The sequence below is a fragment of the Gambusia affinis genome, linkage group LG17, assembly GCF_019740435.1.
Source record: "Gambusia affinis linkage group LG17, SWU_Gaff_1.0, whole genome shotgun sequence".
Classification (NCBI taxonomy): domain Eukaryota; kingdom Metazoa; phylum Chordata; class Actinopteri; order Cyprinodontiformes; family Poeciliidae; genus Gambusia; species Gambusia affinis.
In genome coordinates this window covers 16824761-16841168 of record NC_057884.1, presented here as the reverse complement: position 1 = coordinate 16841168, position 16408 = coordinate 16824761, and the positions used below count along the sequence as shown (strand labels likewise).

Below are 16408 nucleotides of genomic sequence, written 5' to 3'. Positions count from 1 at the left end.
AAATCTGTTTGAACCTCTGACTGAGAGCCTTCAGCAATGTGGTGAGATTATTTCAACAACGCCTTGCCTGCAGGGACAGAGTCTCCAGGTAATTTGTTTTCAATAAGCCATGACTATCCTGGCCCCTGGTGACAGGTGATTCATCCCTCTGAACTCATCACTCTCACAGCCTGAGCAGCTGCTGAAAACGCTTGCACGGCTCCACAGATTCCAGCTGGATGAGCCAGACGTGTATGCCTGGGAATCAGTAGTGGGTGATTTTCCTCAATTTATGTCCACTGCAGCTACAGGGGGGTGGTCTATCAAACACATCAGCTATTGAGCTATTTCATACTGGTTTAGGGCCTACTTTGGTTCTTATCAGAGTCACTGCTGCATATCCAATAATGAAATCAGGCTGAAGTCAGAACATGAATCTGGGCAAAACCAATTCATCCATGTTCTGGTTGCAAATCAGAAAGCCAGAGGGATATTCTAATTTCTGTGTACAATACTAGCATGATAAGCTAATAATGTTGAAGTCTGTTTTATTTGCAATTTAAATGGATTAATGTAATATCTTATTTAAATTTAAGAAGTACTCATCAAATGAAGAGACAGCTATTAATTCATATTTTACCAGTTTGATCATAGGTAGTTTTATCAATGCATTCTGTCACAACCGGGCATTTGAGGGCTTTCAGAATCTAGATATGGCCCAAAATGAAAATGAGTTCGACAGGCCTGTTCTAAGTGAAACAGGAGTTTCACTTGGTCTACATGTGCATTCTTCATCTGCACATGTAGACTGAACAAAAACGTTTTTCACTCTTATTATGTTCATAAAAAAAAAAACAAAAAAAAACAAACACTTTTTTTTTTATGTTTTCAAATTTGTGTCAACATGGCAGTACTTGAAAACCTTAGTATTTACAGATGTGGTATATGTCTTAAAGGGGCAAGAGTGTGTATTTTACAGTCATACAGTGCCAGCACAGTCAAGTAACTATGTTATCTTCAGTTGAATGCTGTAAATATCAAGCATGACTAAAAATAAATTTAACTTCACAATTTAACTCCTTGAAATTGGGTCTCTGTCCCTTGAAGAAGCTCCAGCTCTTTCTGAAACTCTGCCTTCAGAACTTTATCACAACAGTGTTTCTTCATTAACCCTAATTTAACATCAAAAGAGTTCCTCTAACATGCATATAAGAATCAAAGCAACAGTCCAGGAATGTTTTGATGAAGGAATATCATCATAACATGACGTAAAGCTCAGAAAACTAGATTTTACATAATCCCTCTCCTTCAAAAAGTCTGAGAATCACTGCTCTAAAGTGATTAAACAAAATTACAATGATTCTCTAATTTGTTCTAGTAACAGATTTATATGTGCCTAGAACATAGCTTTTATCCTACCGGTTTGTGATCTCCATTATAACTCTACTTTAGTTTTTGTTCTGCTTTTAACCAGGACAGCCTCCACACTCTGCCAGCTTCACTCCAACAGTCTCTCCTACAGCTGAAGGTTCCCGCTCATCGACCTGTTTCTCCAATCCTCCAGCGCCCCGATGTCCTGCTTTCTTGCCTCATCTCGCTTGACTTTGCTTTCCTTCTGTCCTATCTTACATCTATTAAGCCCCCTCATTTCATCATTTATTGGCTTGTTGCGTCGGCCTTCACACCTTTATGTCTCACTAAAGGTAACTTCAGGCGTATCTGGCTAGAATAAAATTAATAATAGTAGATTATTACATACAATATTTAACAAACATTTTAATGCTGAAGCACATTTTTCTGCTGCATTTTATCTGTTGTAGTTGTGTTATATTGTATAACTAAAAATGGCTTTAATTTTCTTTGCTTTGCTTTCTTTTCCTTTCCATTTCAGGGAATGTGGAAATATTTTATTTCAAAGCGAATAGCAACATGTGGACATACAAGCACTTCACAATGACATAAAGACAAGGGCAAATAATGATTAAAAAAACCAAAAAAATTTCTGATCAGAGGTGAATATTCAAACATCCAATAATCATGTGAAGTCATTCAGTGTTTCCATATCTGTCACATTTTAACACAAGTGGTCTTGTCAGAATTTTGCCATCAGTCAGGTCCAAGATGATGTCATCCAAAATAGTAGGTTTTATCAGTCTATTGCCCTTTAAAATGAGTTTCTGTTCTGTGATTTCTCCTCCAAAGTGTCAGTGGTGCAACCTTCACCTGTTCATGACATCACAAAAAATCCCATTTGACGACTCAGCCACCCTGATAGCTCTCCCACCACCATCAGGATCTAGACAGGAGGTTCTTTTCCAAATCCATTTAATGTTAATCTTAAATTAAATATTTTGCCAGGAAATTCAGAGTAATCACAAAAAGATAAGTGAACTGTTGAGCTTTTTGTTCTGTCTGTTAATGGACTTCTGCCTGTTGAACATTCTCAATTATCTGGGCATAGACAATAAAACACTGTAAGCAAGCTTGTTATATTTACTAATCTAGCACTTATGCTGTTAATCATAGAGAAAATTTGACTGTTTATGTAAACAATATCTTAGAAATAAAAAAAATGAAGGTGGTGCTAAGATTTTTCTCAGCTATGTAACAGTGATGAGACTTGATGAAAATGTTTGAATCCAGAGAATCTGTCCCCTCTACAATGATTCTTTCTGAGTGTGTAGGCGTGTGTGTGCTTGTGTCTTACACAACTTGTTTTCCTCAGATGGCTGATTTTGGTGAGCACATGTGTATTTCTATATACTACACTGATTTCGGCAGCCCAGTTGGACACATAATCCACTAGCTGGAAGACGCATGTACTTCCAGCAAACCGTCTCCCAGCGTATTCACCCCTGACAGAGAGCATGTTTATCAGCCAATCTGTTCAGGTAAAAATTTACATAAGCATTCAAATTGAACATCGATGGCGACATATTTACAGATATTAATACCAACTGAACGGTTTCGTACCTTGTCATAATCTAACCGTATTTGCTGGTATTTTATGTAATAGATCAACACAAAGCATAAATGTGAAGTGAAGGGAAAGTGACATATGTTTTTTAAAATGCATTAGGTATAAAAATCGTTAAAGGTGAAAAGGAGGTTATGAGAAAAATCAATACTTTTCAGAACTCCCCTTCACTGCTACTACAGCTGCACTGATATATTTGCCCATTCTTCTTTGCCGAGTAGCTCAGCCTCAGTCATATTAGTCATTTTTGCCACTGTATGTCAAATTTTGCTCTGAACTTGGCCATTTTAAAACATATCCTGTGATTTAAACCATTCTGGTTGTGTGTTTTGGGGCTGTTATTCATCTGAAAGGAGAACTTCTGTCTCAAGACTTTTGCAGCCCATAACCTTTCTTTCAGTGTTGACCTGCATTTAGCTCCATCATTCCTTCCATCACCTCTAACCAGAGTTCCTGATGAACAAAGAAGTCTGTACAGCATGATGTTGCTGCCACCATGTCATAGTGGGGCTAGTGTGATCAGTGCAGTGAACAGTTTTATAGTTATTATTTTACTTTTACTTCTCTTCAGATCACGTCTCCATTCCTTGGTTCAATATGCAACAGTTTGACACATTATGTCAATACTATCAGAATGCCCCTGTGCAGAATTGTTACAGTTTAACACCAGATGGCAAAAAACTCAGTAAATCAAAAATGAAACAAAGAATAAATGAATGATAAACTGTAAATCTAAAAAAAATTAAGTTGTTGAGCTGATAGTTGGTCCAAACATACACTATAGTGATTCTACAAACAAGAAATAATATGAAGCTCCATTTTGATGGCTTTGTAATCTTTGGTTATTATCTAAGGATTATTTGATAGAAACTTTTGAGCTAATGGTTTCATGTATGCTGATCATGAGAAAATGTTCCTACCTCCATGACAGGTGCCTCTTATTCCATTTGTTCTGTGTGTTCAAGCTTCGTTTCCTGCGCCCCGCCGTCACGTTGGGATCAGAGACATCTGGCAGAGAGCATCTGGGTGTTTTCATTAGACCTAGTGTGGCTTGGTCTGAAGGACAGTCAAGGTGAGAGGAAGTAGTTAAAAACTACAATGACATTCCATGATAAAAAAAACAAAAAAAAATCAACAACTTTATATTCTCTGCTTATAGTGCCTTTAAAAACTGTCCATGCCTCTAAAGTCTTAATCACATTTTGTCATATTACAAACAATAACCTGAATGTAGTTTTTAGGGATTTTATGTGGAAAAGTGGAAGGTAAATAATGTACATAGTTTTAATTTTATTTTCAAATTATAATTGGAAATGTTAGGGATGCACTTTTATTTTGCATCTCTGATAACGTAGGTGCTGCAGAGATCTACAGCTAAGGTGGAAGACAGCTATGAGTCATGCACTCCACAGATCTAGTCTTTATAAGAGGGAGGCAAGAAAGCCACTGGAAAAAAAACAAACAAATAAAAACATTTTCAGTTTGCCACAAGCCACTTGGGAGACACAGCAAACATGTTAAAGAAGCTAGTGGGGTTAGATGAGACCAAATTTGAATTCATCAACATGGAAATGAGTATGTGACAGGGAAACACAGTGGTGGCTCCATCATGCTTTCTTTAACAGAGACAAGGAAGCATGTCTGAGTTGATGGATAAATGGGTGGAGCTAAGTAAAGGACAATACTAGGAGCAAAGTTACATGATTACAAAAGACTTGAGAGTAACAAAAATACTTAGAAAAATGGAGGTCAAATCATATTCATCTGTAGAATGGCCCAGTCAAAGTTCAAACCTAAATCTAAATGTACATCTGTAGCCAGATTAATAAAAGTGATGTCCACAGATGTCCCCGTCTGATCAATCATAAACTTCCATGTGTAATAGAAGCAAAGGATGGCTGTAGACATCACGTTTCTCATAATTTTATTTGGAAAACATTTTGAGAACCGTGTGTCATTTTACTTCCATTTCCACGTCATCTATTAAATAAAATTCCAGTAAAATACAAACATATACATATTCAACAGATATAAATACTTTTAGAAAGGCACTGAAAGAGATTCAATGCTTTTAGTGTCTTTGGAGAGGAATGCATCTGACCTGCAATCACAGCTGAACATTTTCTGTATTTAGAATTGGCTGCACCAGTAACCCTAGTAATTCAGGTGTTCCTATACAAACATATGTGCATCAACACAATATACTTTAAATCCATTTAAATGATAAAATACATAAGCTCTTGAAGATATCTGCTTACACGTGCAACAAAACTCTTTAGGGTGTCTGCCATTTAGAACATTATTTTTTTGCCCAAACCTCTACAACTCAAAATTACTCACTTTGACTCTCAATTACTGTATATGTGGGAGATAAATAATGGCACTGTTTGCAGAGGAGGGTTGTGGTGCCTATGAGTGAGTAAGACTGCCAATGTGAATTGCAGGAAATTATGAGAATACTGCATGGAGAGAATAGGAGAATGCATGCTAATCAATATACTGTTCTGTTTCCCACGTATAAGCATCATCAATCACATACAGTACGCACATGGAGGTATTGTCATTCTTCTCTCCCCCTCTCTCTGTGACAGCAAGTGTGATTCATGTTTACAAGCTTTCCTGTGGTGGGTAGACAGCTGTGCAATGCAATACTACCCAGTAAATAGAACCCAAATAAATATTACCTTTCAGTGTTTTGTCTAAGATCTATTGATTCAGTTCCTTGTAAAGCTACTCTCTGTGTTTTTGTTGCTAGGACAGCATTATATTTAAGCACTTGTACTTCCTTTCACTGTTACTTAGCTTGACATCCTCTGCAGTCTCAAAGTAAAACAGATTGTGTAGGATATATCCGAACGCCCACAAATGTACCTAATACTCCAGTTTCCTTCAGGCCTCCAAACTTCTGCATGGCTTTAATGGCCTTGGTCAACGCCTCTTTCGTCTGCAGCTGGCCGGTTACCGGGTCGGGGGGTGGGAGGTAGCCAAATCTACTCAGCCAGTCCTGGAAGAGAAATGGCAGCAGACACACTTCAACACACAAATAGCCTTTTATGTTCACAGTGTGTAGATACTATGATTATGGGTGATTTTGTGTCTGAATACAGTCGCAATTGTATTTTTTTTTTCAGCCTTAACATTATGATGCCCTAATAGAAAAGCGTGAAAAGATTCTATGATTAGAAGAAAACCAAGAGGTCTCAATGTTATGACTCCTTGTGAAGCTCTTCCAAATTCATCAATAGATTTAGCTTGACAATCCTCTCACAACCACATCACATTAATACATTCATTTATGCAAGTATTAAATACATATAGCAAACATACTTTATTGATTTTATGTGGTATTATAATTTACAGGGACACTTCATTTTAGATTTTCATGATCTGAAAGCCATAATAATAAACATTTCAAGAAATAACAGCTTAAAATAGCTCACACTATGTCCAACAAATCTATATTACTTTATTTTTGAAAACGTTTTCCACAAAATTCTAATTTTTGGAGCTTTTCATGAAGAACAGGATAAAGGTTGCTCTTAAATTTAAAATCTTTACTGTAGTTTGGTTACGACTACAAATTGTGTAGATAAGGTTCAACCTGCTAAGAGACAGTTAACCAAACATTAGGGGGATTAAGGAAAATTCACAATAAATTCAAACTTATGCAAGCAGTACTATTGTCAAAAATAAACCATGTTTACACACACACACACAAAAATGAATAACAAACTAAATTGACTGACCCTGTGCAAATTAGTTTGGATTCAGCTTTTCCTTTTGTCAGGCAACACTGAATACAATTTCCAGTAGCTGGAATTTTAAGTGTTTGTTTTTATTGTCTAATCTACACATTCTCTCAGTCTGTGTCTTTTTTTTCAAATCTCACAGATTTACCCGTCAATTGTCCAAAGTGCAGCAAGACAAACATGTTTTTACTCTTCAGTTACGAAACTCAGAGTAACAAATCCTTTCACCTGAAATCACAAAAATTACAATGAACAGAAGGAAGAACAAACTATTCTGCTCTTCAGAGACGAAAAATATTCACCTATAGAAGACAAAGGCAATTGCTGCTGTCCAACATGAGCAGAACAATGAATGAATTGATATTTTTGTTTCTGCATCAGTAAATATGGTGAAATTATACTTTAAAATAAGGTAAAACAAGTTTTTACGAGATACTTAGAAATCAAACAAAGCCTTAGAAGTATTTAGCATACAAAAAGAAACATTTGTGTAATGTCTGTGTCCAGGCATTAACTTGATGTCTTGAGACACAGTCATTGCATTTCTAGCCTTTAACAGCCCAGGAACCTTACCAGGAATGTGTGCAGTTCTTTTTTCATTCTCTGGAAACAATACCACATATTTTACTAACTAGATAAATACAACAGATGTCCTCTGGCCCCTGTTGTACTGGTCAAAGCAAAGTTTTACTTTGCAAACTGAATTATTTAAAACTAACTGCAAAAAAACAAAATGCTGATGCTGCATTGAGATTCTTTCACTTCTTTGCAAATCAGTGAAGGCAGACCTGCTGTAAAAACATAACGTTTCACCTTGAAGAAAATTTAGTGGCACTATTTTTACTTGTTTGGTTATTTGGCAAAAGTGCTCTTAAAATCTGTGTTTATGAAAGGCAACAATAATATTTATATGAAGGCTGGAGACATGAATGAAGATAACTACATAGTTTAATACACACAACTAATCCAATGTCAGGTGTAGCCATGAACACAAATTTCTTTAACATTGGAAAGTGATCCTTCTTTCAGAACGTGAATAATAAGTAAAAAAAAACCACAAAAAACCCCAAAACAAAACAACAACAAAAAACCAGCACACCTCGGCCATACATAAAACTTACTAATATTGACTCTTGTAAAATTTTTAGTAGACTTTACAGAGTCTTCCATGAAGCCCAGGGATAAGTACAGAATACCAGGCGTCATATACTGTAGCTTCAACATGTAACCTAAACACACAAGCCATAAACCTTAAAAATTTAAATGCTGTAGACCATCATCTAAATATATATATGTATATATATATATATCTTTCATATTGCAAATGTTCTAAAAACAGTGGAGAATCTAGAGTCTATTGTGCATTATGCCACAGTGCAGCAGTTAGCCAAAAGCATTAATGTCTAAATTTAAAGATCAATGGGGGACTGTGAAATAGTACTGATGTTAATGATGCCACAAAACCAATGAATTCTGAGAAATTAAATAACACTACAGGCCATATTTGAGTAGCATCCCCAAGTTAAAAAAAGGAAGAAGAGGAGAGAAAGTGCATTATAATTTTGATTATGTAAAACACTCTTATTGACATTTTATGCATTTTTAAGCTGGCACAGATACAGGGAACAGAGCAACTTCAACATGACACAATCTTAATAATTTCATCTCTTGTTTTTTTTTTCATATTTCCCAGGTGTGGAAGCAGATTTCTAGTGTTGACTGGTATTATTGCTTAAATGTCTCTTTAAATATTTACCCCACCTTTCTCCCTTTCTTCTTTCCTTTCATTTGTCTCTATCGCACTTGAAATAAACACAAAGCAATTTCTAATAACGTTGAACACATATATGCATATTTACATATCTTATTTAATCACATATTGCATCACTTATCCTGAGAATGTAAAAAAAAAAACAGAGGGGAAGTATATGAATCACTTTGGTATTTTGTACCATGAGCTCTGTTTCAATATAAGTGTGAGCTCTCATGCAATGCATTTCTTGCTACTCACATTGTAATAATCATTTTCAGAAAGTAATGAGTGTAATTTGTGTCCTAGTTCCTGTTCGCAATGCAGCACAAAGCCGTGCTAATAATATCAAAAGAGGCATCTTGCAGCAGAGTGGAGTAGGTCTGATTGGAGTGGCGCAAACTGAAACTGGTTAGAGTTGTACGACCTCCTGAAACTGTGTCAAAAAAGGACATGTCCTTTAAGAAACCCAGACACAAACAACTATTCAAAGCAATGCTTAAAATACAACACTCTTGCCTCTCAGTCTCAAAAGAGGGAAAAACATTTATAACTAACTTTCAAGCCTGCTGTCTTTGTTTGTAAGTACAGTCGCTTTTATAAAATCTTTCAGAAACTCTGCTCTGCTTGGCAAAGTATGGATTATTTTTTTTTTTTTTTCTTTGTCAGGGTTATAGAGCATAGAAAAAGAACATAATAAGTTACTGTAAAGATGGCTTTCAAGGTTCTCATTTTGCATGTATTCAGAAGGTTGTTCAGGAAAGAATAGTAAGAAAAAAATAGCTGCTTACAACATGAGAATAATAAGATTCATATTCATAACACTACTAATTTATTTGGGATTTTAATACATAACATATTTCAGAAATTTGGGGAAACAGACATATGATTTAAAATAAAAATCTGAAAAAAATGATGTGCTGTATTTGTATTCAGTCTCTCTATGTCAATATTTTGGAAGCACATTTCACTTCATTTAAAGCTGCAAGTCTTTTTGGCATTGTCAACACAAACTTTCCGCATTTTTTTCCCCAAGTCTTCTTCTCAAAATAGCACAAGCCCATTAAGAGTGGATAGAAAACTGTTACAGTCTTAATTGAATTTAGAGATCACTATTTTGGTCTAAAAACAACCAATTGTAGCCCTGGCAACATATATATTTCTTCTGCTTGAGATGATGCACAAGTTTAAGTTTTCTGCCTTGCACAACATATCGCATGTTGGCCAAAAAGTTTAGTTTTGGTGTCATTTAACCAGAGCACCTTCTTCATAACAGTTCCTTTGTTCCTTAAATAACTTGTGAATTCAAGCTTGACTTTTTTTAACATTGGTTTTCTTCTTATCACTCTTTATGGAGTGCAAGATTAGTAACTTTATAATGTTTTTGTTTCTGTTTTAAATGCCTGTGAATTCAGTTTGTTTATCCTTCTTGTGTAGCATTTTGTGACACGTGTGTTCCGATAAATTGTTTTAGGCCTTCTACTACACCTGCAGATATTTACTAACTGGCATATGTCTGAAGCCAGAAAAATACTTTATTCATTGGCATACTTTTCATGTTTTTATTAGTCAACTTTAAAATCTTTTTAATTCACAATCTGATTTGGGATCAAACCCAAATCAGATTTGTCATATTGTCACAAAGACGTGAAAGGTTCAAGAATCCTGAAAGCTTCTACAAGGCCCGATCATTGTAGGCTCTCATGTCTTGATTAATACAATGGATTTGGTTACACTTCACTGATGGGAGCAAAACTCATTTTCTACAGTAATTACTCTACAATATCACTAATAAGCCCTCCTCAATGTGCTTAACTTTTCCAATTTTTTTCTGAATTTGCATAGAAACCAAAAGCAGCAGATGTGTCTGTGTCCTGATGTGTGCTTCGAGGAAGGCCTGATTTTGGGGATCAGATGCAGCACAAAATCATCCAGGGTGATGATCACTGGCATGCTGGCTCTCAGATTCATGCAGATGTGTAATTGGCTTTCTCTACTATTGGATTTAATATGCAAGAACAATCGCCTTCCATCCTGTGTTTCAGAATGTCGAATATAAAGTCCCAACAGCCAAACTGAAACAGAAATGCACATAAACAAGTCAGTCAAATGTTTCTATTGTTTTTTAGGGTTTGGGAATACAAATTTCCCCCAATAACAAAGCAAAATAAAAAACATTAACACGAATGCAAATACCAGCTTAGGTACTCTCAATCCACTTTCTAATGCCTTCAGAATTGCTAATTATTTTTAACATTTTTGCATGAATCTTCCAACGCTTTGCTTTGAGACTAATGCAAGACTCAGTTTGACCTTTCCTTCACGCTGCAGAAAAGTGAGAGTTTGAGAGTAAACAACATAAAAAAAAAAAAAAAGTTACATAAAACTTTCAGTTTCAGTTCAGAACTGGCCAATATGTGTTTGGCCTTGAGGCTGTTTATTGGAAAGCGGTGCTCCACTGTGCTGTGCTTGCGTATTGAGAGCAAGGTCGTTGTTCTACACTAAGAAAACCCCCCAGTTGCTGTCATTAATCTAACTGTCAAAAGTTTACGTCCTAAAACCCGTCCCATGGAACAGAGACACAGTAACAAAAACGGCGGTAAAAGCAGATGAGTGAAACAGATGGAAAAGGGAGGACAGAGAAGAAAGACACTGAGTGAAACAAAAGGAGATCTCTTGAGTCTTAACATCAGCGTATGCTCAAGGGAGCTTTCTGTTGTACGGCCTTGTAAACATCAAACCAGACCACTGACTATGATTTCACACACCACAAGAGAGAGCGGGAGTGTGTAAATGCAAGTCATGCATGAGGAGCATCAATAATGCGGGCCAACAAGAAAAAAGACAAAACACACAGAGATGCTCTTATCATATACACACACCAATGGAGGCTGTTATGCTTTCTATTGATCTGGGTCTATATGAAGTACCTAAAATGCAACACCACATGCCCTGAGTGGGCATGTGGTGTTGTGATGCCAGCTAAGAGGATGTACCCAACAACTTCTACTGTGAGGCAGCTAAAACAAGTTCCACTGGCTGTTTTTATAACTTTTTCCATCATTAAAACCTGTTTCCAATTCAGCAAACTCTAACAAAAAACTCAATGCAAAGTTTTGTTCCAGTACAATGCCTTTACCAGCCATGGTTTAACCAATAAATGCAGGATGTTGGCTGTGAAGTATGGACTTCAGTTTTATTTGCAGTTTATTTAGTAGTCAGCTTGACTTTTATTAAATCTACAAAAAAAATAAATCAAAATGTGCCTGGGGAAAAACATAAAGTTTCACTGTATTTGGTAGAGAGATAAATAAGTTTATCTTAATAATTTCAATTATAGAAATCCAGACACAGTAAACAGTCCAGAATAAGTTTTGCCTGCATTTTCTTCAAAACACCTGATCTGTACTCTACACTAATTCATATTTCCCAAATAATTCCATAATATAAAATTTACAGGACCTTTTACAGGAATTAGAATTCAGAGCAGCTGATACAAAAATAGAAGTGAAAACATTTTTATCCCTAATTTTACGATTAAGTTCAAAAAATAAAAATAAATCAATACATCTGCCATTAGAACATAAAACGGTTATTGAATCATTGTTTAACTTTAAATACAGCCGTTAGTACATCAAAGCATTAAAATGGAAAATCTGCTATAGTAGTTTGCTCATCATATTTGGATAATTTCTTTATCTAATTCTTCCTTAGCCTTATCAGCTTATCCAATAAATTCTATGAGGTTCTGATCTAATTAATCCTAACCCACATTCCTCCCGGTTTGCATGGCTTTCTTAAAAATAAAAAAATGGAGTTGGTATCAAGGGACTAATCTGAGGTGCACCCTTGTTTCTTGTCTCAAAAAAGCAGAAACCCCAAAAATGTTGAAACATCTATGCTAGGGACAACATCAAAATACAAATGAAGAAGATTTTGAGGATAGCTTGTGAATTTTCAGCAGCAGATATGAAACTTTTCCTTATGCAGCTAACGTTTGAAGTTCAGATAACATTTACAACTGCGTTTTTGCTGCAGCGGTCTCGTACATGTACTAGCTCTTAAATTTTTTTCTTATATTGCCACTTATGCCTATCTTATTACATACTTCATCATCTGGAGATGAAATTTCAATGCTCCCAAGTGGTCAAATAACTACTGCCAGAAAATAAGTCAGTCTTCCCTGCTGTTGGAGCCACTTCTAATGTTTGTCAACCCAATGTGAATACGTCTTCATCTATAAAACACAACATCTGCATAGTGTCTCATGAGACTAAATAATAGTATTGCTTGACAGTTGTTCCTTGGAGTTTTTTGATTCGTTCAAAACTCCACCCCGTCTGGTTTAGTTGGAGACTAAATTGGATATGCTACAGCACCAGATGTATAAGAATATGATGTAGTGTTATTTATTCAAAGCTGTGAACCTTTGTGCACCACTGAAACACAAGACTTTGGCGGCTATTTTTTGTGATATCGTTCTCACAAAATGTGTGCTTTCATGTGGGTGGGAGGTGCAAACTCAAAACGAATATGTATTTTTTGCCAACATACCTTACACAATCAGATTAAGTGCTGGATTTTTCAGAAAATTCTAATACATTGTGGATGGAGATGTTGTTCTTTCTACAGGGCAAAAAAAAAAAACAAACAAAAAAAAAAAACAATACGCAGCTGGTGCAACCAAAGCAGGAAGGAGATGTGCACATTCTGTTAGTGCATATCTCTCTCTGCTTTAAACATATTTTACACAGAATAAACAAGCACGACTTCAATCTCTTTGCTTCAAGAAACATATTCAAGCAAAATATCAATGGATTCTGTTCCTCGGCCATACAAACATTTTCCTCCTCGTTTTTTTCATCTCACCCCCTCTTGCACTGACTCAGCCTTGCTCCTGCACATCTTGACATGAGGTCAGTCAGTACAGGCCTGATTTGAATCAGTTTCCTATTAAACAGAGGCACAGGGGGAAAGAAAATAAACAGAGTGGAAAGAGGGCTAGACTGATGAGAACACAACAGTGAGCAACTGAGAGACAGCTGGACCTTCTTACCACCCCCAGGTCAACGTAGAGAAAAGAAACAGAAGATCCCTTACAAAAGCAGTGGCAAAATTTTAGAGTGAGATGGATGTGATGTGGAAGGATGTGAAACAACAACACAGGGAGCAAACATGTTATTCTGAATTATAATAATAAAATACCAGAGTTTAGTTAAGAATTATGGTCAGAATAGTCACAGTGTGTGATAATAATAGAAGAGAAAACTTCAGAGTCCCTCTGTATTTGTTGTGCAGTGGGTTTTAAATGTGGTATAGTCAGACTGCTAATGAGACAGTTTGATTCAGTACAGCTGTATGAATTTAAAAAATCATCAACACAAGATAACGGGATGAATGTGAAACTGCACACAAGCCTGTGATTGGCAAAATGATATTTATGTTCACTTTCATCATAAATAAACCCTTCACCTCATGTGATCTCCACATTTGCCAAAACCATCTATACAATAGTCTAATTTTCTTGAAGTAAAAAGAACCTGCCTTAGAGTATTTATATGCCAGATCAAGAAGATAGTGTTTGAAATGGATTACAGAAAGCATGAGAGTGAAACTGAACCAACACAGAGCTGATTTTCCAGCGTAACGGTGCTCACCGCCTGACTAATGCAAGACATTTACTGCTTCTTATAAGTTAGCTGAAAAGCATTGCTTCAATATTGTCGGGTGAATAACTGTATATTTTCAAATGTTATGTGTCAGAGAGCTAAACTCTATGTATAAAGCTGCACAATTGCTCTCTGTGAGCTATATGAGCACATAGTTCCATTCAGTACAATACCAAATTCCAAGCAGGTATACATTATGGCCATTCCGGATAAAATTTCTCATTTATTACACTGAAGAGAAGTTAAACGGTTAAACTTCTGGGTATTATTGCTGTTTCAATCCAACATTATAGATAGGTGTTACATGTCTGCCAGACTGTTTGTGTTCCCCTTCTACCTCCTTCTTGTTTCCTGTCTCTCCACAGGTTGAGAGTGAAAACTAGTGCCAATTTGTCCTGATTGGCTCACAGATTTGATAAGAACCAATCAGGACCCAAGCAGGTCACTTGTAGGTTTGTGGACTAGGTAAGTCTGAGGCAGGCTGACAGAGGAGAGGCTGCCATGCACCAGCGCCAGCAGGCCCTCTGACCAGCAGGCAGGTTAAGTGTCTTGCCCAAGGACACAACGACTGAGTCTGATAGAGCAGGAATTCAAACCCCACTGATTAGTTCAGATAAGTAATTTCAAAGCAAAAATGACATTCCTAACTGGAACTGAACACCAGTAACTGTAGGTTTTTCTTATACCCATTAAATTTGTTTCACACGTTTTTTCTCAGTTGAGGAAGTGATGAATACTGACTTCCTATTTTGTAGATTAACAAAGCTAAACATTTTAAATTATGCCACAGAGTGCAACAAGTAATGAGTCATGTCCATAATCTTTAAACAAGGTTTAAAGTAATTTGTTTAAATTAGCAATTTGATAAAGTTGCTAAAATGTGAAGCTATAAACCATAAAATATTTTTTTTTTTTCATTAGATGAGGCACTTAGAATGCCTGGATTTTTATTTTATTTTATGATACAATGGAGAGATTGAAAATCGATAAAGACACTTTGGAAAATAAGCAGAATTAAAGTATATTGTGGAGCACTCGACTGTTTGACCTTTTCTGGAGCCAAAACTACGCTTATCGAGATTTTTCAAATAGATACCACACACTGTGTACCATTGACAAATTACTGAGAACAGACCTCATTTGATTTCATAAAGATAAGCCACAAAGATGAATAACAGCTTTCTGCTTCTTCCAGAAAAATGTAAAATAATTTTCAAAAGGAATCTATTACGCAAAATTCACTTTTGTAGCCTTTTATACTTCCATTTTGGTCTCTACTGCTTCTATTATCAGTACAAGTTCTTAAAAAACCCAAATGATTTTTAGCAATAAGAATGTTTTTTGGTGCCTGGAAAAACAAGGCATTTCAAATACTTCATGATGACTAAGTCTGAAATTTAACCTGTTGGGGGGGTGGGATAATAATAGGTTACCTTTAGAAAAAAAAAAAAAAAAAAAAAAAAAAACAGCCCCTATGTTCTTCATCACTAGTCTTGAAAAACTCTCAAATGCAACTCTGAAAAGAGTCAGACTCTTATTCAACTTTCCAGAGATAGCCAGAGGCAAATTTTACAGCTTTTTTCCACAACATCCAATGGTAGATAAGATCTTCAACAAGTTCAGGTCAGGACAAAACAGAAGTTCATCTGCTCAGTTTTAAGAAAAAAACAGCACATGAAGCCAGCAAATACAGTCATATTCATGCGTTTCAATAAGGCTTGGTTGTTAGATTAAAATGATTATTTTAGATAATAATGATAATTAAAAAAAAAACCTTTAGGCTGGTGTTAAACATTCTTTTCATCAGGCAAAAATGCCTTTAAAAATATGATTTTTAATGAGTTCTGATGTAATACTCTGATCTTTAATATGGTTTTGCAATTATAAGACCCCAAAATAATTTACTAAGCAATAACATATTCTGGGAACTGTATGATGCAAGTTAAAGAGAGTAGGATGACTCATATATTATGATTCTTCATCTTTATTTCCTTCATGTAAAACAGATCCTATAAACTACAGTCTGACAGAACAAGGGTTACAACACTGTTGTCAGTTTATAACTTGCAAGAAAAAAAAAGTGAAATAAGCACATAAGCAGCATCTTATCCATCTTCCTCCTTCTGGCCTGGTCAACAAACATTTTCTAGGGTTGCGAATGAAATATCAGTATATCTGTGTATTTGAACTAGTTGGTGGGATTTTGGGTCTGTCAGGACTACATAAATTCACAAATCCATTTCTAGCTCATAAAAAACGTTTTTTAAGTTGTTTGTAGTAAAAA

General features: G+C 35.8%; 1 protein-coding gene across 6 annotated transcripts in view; it reads right to left on the bottom strand.

Annotated features, from left to right (window-relative positions):
• Positions 1-16408, bottom strand: part of mmp17a (matrix metallopeptidase 17a) — a 140997-nt gene that overhangs the window by 43087 nt on the left and 81502 nt on the right. For 5 of the 6 annotated variants that reach the window (XM_044095892.1, XM_044095893.1, XM_044095896.1 and 2 more), the window contains 2 exons: positions 5828-5960; positions 3877-4012 (listed from right to left, as the gene is read on the bottom strand). In XM_044095892.1, the coding sequence (XP_043951827.1) occupies positions 3877-4012; positions 5828-5960 (269 nt within the window). Of the gene's footprint in view, positions 1-3876; positions 4013-5827; positions 5961-6853; positions 6934-16408 lie in introns of all 6 variants that reach the window. The other variant, XM_044095897.1, reaches the window with a different exon arrangement.